Consider the following 6,561-nt stretch of genomic DNA (forward strand, 5'->3'; position numbering starts at 1 on the left):
TACTTGAAATATGATTAATGTAATGTGTATTTGCTACGTCAAATATAGTTTATGTATGTTTTTTTGCTACTTGAAATATGGTTTATGTAATGTTTTTTTTTGCTACTTGAAATATGATTAATGTAATGTTTTTTAAAGTTCTACTTTGTTGATTTTAGGTTCATAATGGATCACGATCAAAAGTTACTTCTCGTAATTCTTATGTACCTGTACATCCGTTTTTTTTGGAAGAGGGGTGTGAAACGATTGCGGGATAATGATTCGGAAATGACAGGACATGAATACACATTGGAGTTGTTACATCGTAATCGTTTACAATGTGTTGAAGTACTACGCATGTCTCGTGACTCTTTTGTACGACTATGTGCTCATTTTAGAGCAAATTATTCATTAAAGGACAGCAAACATGTATCGGTTGAGGAAAAGATGGCCATGTTTTTGATGATGATCGGCCATAATCAACGTTACATGATTATCAAGCGGAGATTTCAACACTCGAAGCAAACAATTCATAAATTTTTTTATGAAGTGTTGGAAAAAATGATGCTTTTCGCACAAGATGTTATAGTACCAACTTTTTTTAATCCGAATCCAAACATTCCAGGACATAATAGGAGGCTACGATGGGTTTTCAAAGGGGCGGTCGGTGCACTTGATGGCACTTTGATACATGATGTTGTCCCTGCTAAGAAACAAGACTTGTATAGAAGTAGGGGAAAGGGAGACTGGTACCAAAACGTATTGGCAATTTGTGACTTCAATATGGTTTTCACATTTGTTGTGGCCGGGTGGGAAGGGGTAGTGCATGATTCTAGAATATTATCAGAAGCAATAACCGATCCACAATCATCATTCCCATTTCCACCACCCGGTAAGTTTTTGTTTTTTTTTAAATACTATTATCTTAGTTTGAAAATTGATTAGTGTTTTGCATTTTTTACAGACAAATATTATCTTTGTGATGCCGCATATGCACACACTCGAGGATTTATGGCCCCTTATCGTAATGTGAGTTATTGGCTTGGAGATTTTCGTCAACGACGTGCATTGACCAATAAGGAAAAATTTAACCATGGACATGCAAAACTTCGGAATGTCATTGAGCGTGCTTTTGGTGTTTTGAAAGCACGTTTCCCTATATTGAAGAGGATGGCACCATTCCCGTTCGTGACACAAAGAAACATTGCCATGGCATGTTTCGCGCTTCATAATTTTATAAGGAGAGAAGGAATGAGTGATGAGTATTTTGCACGATACGATGAACCCAATGTCTCGTTTCGAACTAACAATGTTGGCGTTGATGATGATGAAGACGGGATTCCAACACATGGTACTACAGCAGACCGTGAATATATGACTCAGTTACGGGATGAAATTACTGATCAGTTGATGCACAATATATATTGAATTGTTTTAAATGAAATTGTTATTGTAAAACTAATTTTTTTTATTGTATGACTAATTTAGATGCATGAATTTTGTTTTCAATGTTATAAGACTATTATTGTTAAAATTCTGGTGTTGGAAAATCATTTTATTTAAAAATTCAATTTATTTCAGCAGCCTGCAGACGTTAAAAAACAAACAGTCTTCTTATTACAGACTGCAGACGTTTGGTCCACCTCTTCTGCTGCAGAGGCTTGCAGATGTGGTCCGCAGACTGCAGACATTTTGGCTTCAGAAAAACAAACAGCACCTTAACGTCTGCAGGCTGCTGAAATAGATTGAAATTTTAAATAAAATGATTTTACAAACATAAAATGATTTTCCAACACCAAAATTTTAATAATAATAGTCTTATAACATTGAAAATAAAATTCATGCATCTAAATTAGTCATACAATAAAAAAAATTAGTTTTACAATAACAATTTCATTTAAAACAATTCAATCTATATTATGCATCAACTGATCAGCAATTTCATCCCGTAACTGAGTCATATATTCACAGTCTGCTGTAGTACCATGTGTTGGAATCCCGTCTTCATCATCATCAACGCCCACATTGTTAGTTCGAAACGAGACATTGGGTTCATCGTATCGTGCAAAATACTAATCACTCATTCCTTCTCTCCTTATAAAATTATGAAGCGCGAAACATGCCATGGCAATGTTTCTTTGTGTCACGAACGGGAATAGTGCCATCCTCTTCAATATAGGGAAACGTGCTTTCAAAACACCAAAAGCACGCTCAATGAGATTCCGAAGTTTTGCATGTCCATGGTTAAATTTTTCCTTATTGGTCAATGCACGTCGTTGACGAAAATCTCCAAGCCAATACCTCACATTACGATAAGGGGCCATAAATCCTCGAGTGTGTGCATATGCGGCATCACAAAGATAATATTTGTCTGTAAAAAAATGCAAAACACTAATCAATTTTCAAACTAAGATAATAGTATTTAAAAAAAACAAAAACTTACCGGGTGGTGGAAATGGGAATGATGATTGTGGATCGGTTATTGCTTCTGATAATATTCTAGAGTCATGCGCTACCCCTTCCCACCCGGCCACAACAAATGTGAAAATCATATTGAAGTCACAAATTGCCAATACGTTTTGGTAACAGTCTCCCTTTCCCCTACTTCTATACAAGTCTTGTTTCTTAGCAGGGACAACAGCATGTATCAAAGTGCCATCAAGTGCACCGACCGCCCCTTTGAAAACCCGTCGTAGCCTCCTATTATGTCCTAGAATGTTTGGATTCGGATTAAAAGAAGTTGGTACTATAACATCTTGTGCGAAAAGCATCATTTTTTCCAACACTTCATAAAAAAATTTATGAATTGTTTGCTTCGAGTGTTGAAATCTTCGCTTGATAATCATGTAACGTTGATTATGGCCGATCATCATCAAAAACATGGCCATCTTTTCCTCAACCGATACATGTTTGTTGTCCTTTAATGAATAATTTGCTCTAAAATGAGCACATAGTCGTACAAAAGAGTCATGAGACATGCGTAGTACTTCAACACATTGTAAACGATTACGATGTAACAACTCCAATGTGTATTCATGTCCTGTCATTTCCGAATCATTATCCCGCAATCGTTTCACACCCCTCTTCCAAAAAAAACGGATGTACAGGTACATAAGAATTACAAGAAGTAACTTTTGATCGTGATCCATTATGAACCTAAAATCAACAAAGTAGAACTTTAAAAAACATTACATTAATCATATTTCAAGTAGCAAAAAAAAAACATTACATAAACCATATTTCAAGTAGCAAAAAAACATACATAAACTATATTTGACGTAGCAAATACACATTACATTAATCATATTTCAAGTACCAAAAAAACATTAGATAAACCATATTCCAAGTAGCAACATAACAAAAAAATAGTTCCAAGAAAAGAAAAAAGACCTAACAAAATAGTTCCAACAAAGGCAAAAAAAACCTAACAAATAGTTTCAACACTAGAACAATCATCAGACAATCTTTCCATCCTTCAAAACTCCTAAACTTGTATCCGTCATCTCAAGCCATCCTCGTAATATCTCAGGAACATCGGGAAAATGCATCCACATCTCTCTCATGTTCATGGTCCCTCCAAAAATATGATATGCAACAAAGCGCAAAGGATCGGTGGGGCCTAAGGTGCTGTTTGTTTTTTCTCCGCAGATCTGCGTGGGCTCTTTTGTCTGCGCGGCGCAGACCACGCGCAGATTTAAAGGTTTGCAGTGTGTTTGTTTTTCTGAAGTGCGCAGACATAAAAACGTCTGCGCGAGGTCTTCACCACATAGACTTGGGCCAACATCTTCTAACGTCTGCGAGTGTTTTAAACCTAAAAAAAATGCGTCTTCTATTGCATCCGCCTCCATCGTCAAACCTTCCCACGGTCCACAGAACCATCCATCGATCCATCGACCATCAAAGGCATCCCTGTCGCCGATTAGCACCCCCGTCGCCGATTAGCACCCTCGTCGCTGCCTGCTCTCCGATCGAAGGCATCAGGTGCGCATTTGGACTTATACAGCGATCGATTCAGGCGACCAGCGTCGACCATCGAGGCATCCCCGTCGCCGATTAGCACCCCCGTCGCCGATTACCATCCTTGTCGCCGCCTGCTCTCCGATCGAAGGCATCAGGCTCATCTCGAATTGTATCGCGATCGATTCAGCGACCAGCGAAGCGAACATGTATCTTCCTTGCGTTTTTTTTAGTTCTAACATGAAATTGATGATTAATTGGTTTTTCTTGTTATCCCTCCGCCAGTGGTTCTTAATCAAACACCCTTCCAGTTTTCTTCAAGCACTTCTCTATTTGGAATTTCCGCTCCAGCTTTTGGCATTTGTGCTTCAGAGGGCAAATCCGGTAATTCCACTATCTAGGTACACCTCCACCACTAGCATATTCTTGTTAATTGTTATTACAATAGATGTATATCTGATCCTTCACAATATGCTATTACAATACATGTATGATACATGATCAGATTAGGTTTTTGCATACAAAAAGAATGGAACCAAAGTCATGTATCATGTTTGATTGATATTCTGGAAAATAATATAAATATATAGAGCCTATTTTGCTGAAAATTAAGAAAATTAAAGAAAGTCTTGCCTTTTCTTTTCATGTTTATATATCATAAGTAGTGTAGAATCAGAAGAGTAGAAAGTCTTGCTGTGAAATAATGCTGAAAATTAAGAAAATTAAAGAAAGTCTTGCTATGAAATAATGCTGTCAATTGTGAATTGTTTATTGCTGTGAAACAATGTTGTCAATTGTGAATTATTTAATGTTGTGAAACAATGCTGGGAAAATTTGTGCTGAAAATGTGAAATAATGTTGTCAACTAAGGATATCTAACAAGTCACGTGAAAATCACACTTTAGTTGTTGATTGTTTATTGTTATTTGGTTTTGAAAATACTCTTGATTGTTTCAAATCATTTTTTTTTGTAATGTGTATGATATGCAATACTTTATGAAACCATATTTGTCAATTTGTGAATGCTACAATACCTTATGAAATTATTATTGTCTATGATATATTGCTTATTAGAAATGGGAGAAAAACAAAAATGGACCAATGAGCATTTATAATGCTTATTGGATACTTGTATTGAAGAAGTAGAGAGTGTCGATAGAAAAGGATTGAGTTTGCAGAAAGACTCATGGATAAGGCTTGGAAGAGTTCTTAAGGAGAAATTTGGGTTTGAGTTGAGTCAAAAACAAATGAAAAACGTATATGACAATTTGAAAGCCAAATACACAGGATGGGTGTATTTAAAAAACAAAACTGGTAATATATACAACTCTCAAACAAACACTTTTAACTTAACAGCCGAGGAGTGGGATGATTTTAAGAAGGTATATACACATATATATATATATATATATATATATATATATATATATATATATATATATATTAAACATTTATGTTTGACGTCGCCAAATATTCTTATACTATTTTTTTGTTACATTTGGGTTTAGGGGCATCCGAAGGCTGCTTCATTAAGAACAATTCCATTGCCTTTTCCAGATCTTTGTGCACGTCTTTTTGATGGAAATAGTGCTACTGGTAATTTTAGGAGTTACTCAACCCAATCATCATCAGTAGCTGGAGCATCCTTTTGTCGTCTTCCACCACTTCAGATTACCGCCACCCCTTTTCATGCAATAGATGATGATGGTGATGACACTTCCCACCATGAGCCACCACCTTCTGCTGCTTCACCTTCTGCCGCTTCACCTTCTGCAGCTTCACCTTCTGCTGCTTCACCATATAGTGCTTCACCATCTGGTAACCCCAACAAAAGGGCTAAACCCTCAACTCCTATACCTCCTAGTGCCTCACCGTCTGCTTCTTCACCTGATGGAACTTCTATTACTGGCGACGATTTAGCATTAGAAATGAAAAAAGCTTTACAAAGTTTGATTAAAGGGTATACAATCCCTCAATGTTTAGAGAAGTTAGAGGTGCTTCAGTTAGGCCCCACCGATCCTTTGCGCTTTGTTGCATATCATATTTTTGGAGGGACCATGAACATGAGAGAGATGTGGATGCATTTGCCCGATGTTCCTGAGATATTACGAGGATGGCTTGAGATGACGGGTACAAGTTTAGGAGTTTTGAAGGATGGAAAGATTGTCTCTACACACCTTCACTGCCGTCAAAACACATATCTTTTGTCTCTCTCTCTCTCTTTAGTCTCTCAAGTTTTCAGTATCCCTTCGGTACCACCACCCTCCTCCATTAGCCTTCTCTACCTCTGTTTCTCTTCACAAAATTACAACCACACATGTCTCTTCTCAAGAAAACGGTAATAAATATCCAACTTTTCAAACCCTAAATCTAGCAATCGTAATCGCATCATTCATCAGTCACCGACTTATTTTCTCTCTCGATCTCTCTTCCTCTGTTTCTATGGTCTAAATCACCGTTGCCACTAGATCAACGAGAAAATACAACGTGCAGATGGTTAACATGTGTCTCTGCTCAAGGAAATGGTAATGAAGATGCAACTTTTGAAACCCTAATCTAGCCATCTACCATCGCATCACTCATCAGTCGTCGGCTCCTTCTTCTTCTTCCTCTCTCTCTCTCTCT

General features: G+C 37.1%; 2 protein-coding genes across 2 annotated transcripts; one reads left to right on the forward strand and one right to left on the reverse strand.

Moving 5' to 3' along the window:
* The first annotated feature begins 267 nt into the window (after positions 1-267).
* LOC145075444 (uncharacterized) lies at positions 268-1,407 on the forward strand. Its single transcript, XM_079021691.1, has 2 exons — positions 268-871; positions 944-1,407. The coding sequence occupies exons 1-2, from the start codon at positions 268-270 to the stop codon at positions 1,405-1,407; spliced, it is 1,068 nt and encodes a 355-aa protein (XP_078877817.1).
* A 644-nt stretch (positions 1,408-2,051) lies between these two features.
* Positions 2,052-3,026, reverse strand: LOC145075445 (uncharacterized). The gene is made up of 2 exons (XM_079021692.1): positions 2,423-3,026; positions 2,052-2,350 (listed from the first exon to the last, which is right to left on the reverse strand). Exons 1-2 carry the CDS (start codon positions 3,024-3,026, stop codon positions 2,052-2,054), a joined length of 903 nt encoding a protein of 300 aa, XP_078877818.1.
* Positions 3,027-6,561: the final 3,535 nt, after the last annotated feature.

The sequence above is a fragment of the Lactuca serriola genome, chromosome 9 (genome assembly GCF_051521515.1).
Source record: "Lactuca serriola cultivar US96UC23 chromosome 9, Lser_US96UC23_V15, whole genome shotgun sequence".
NCBI classification, from domain to species: domain Eukaryota; kingdom Viridiplantae; phylum Streptophyta; class Magnoliopsida; order Asterales; family Asteraceae; genus Lactuca; species Lactuca serriola.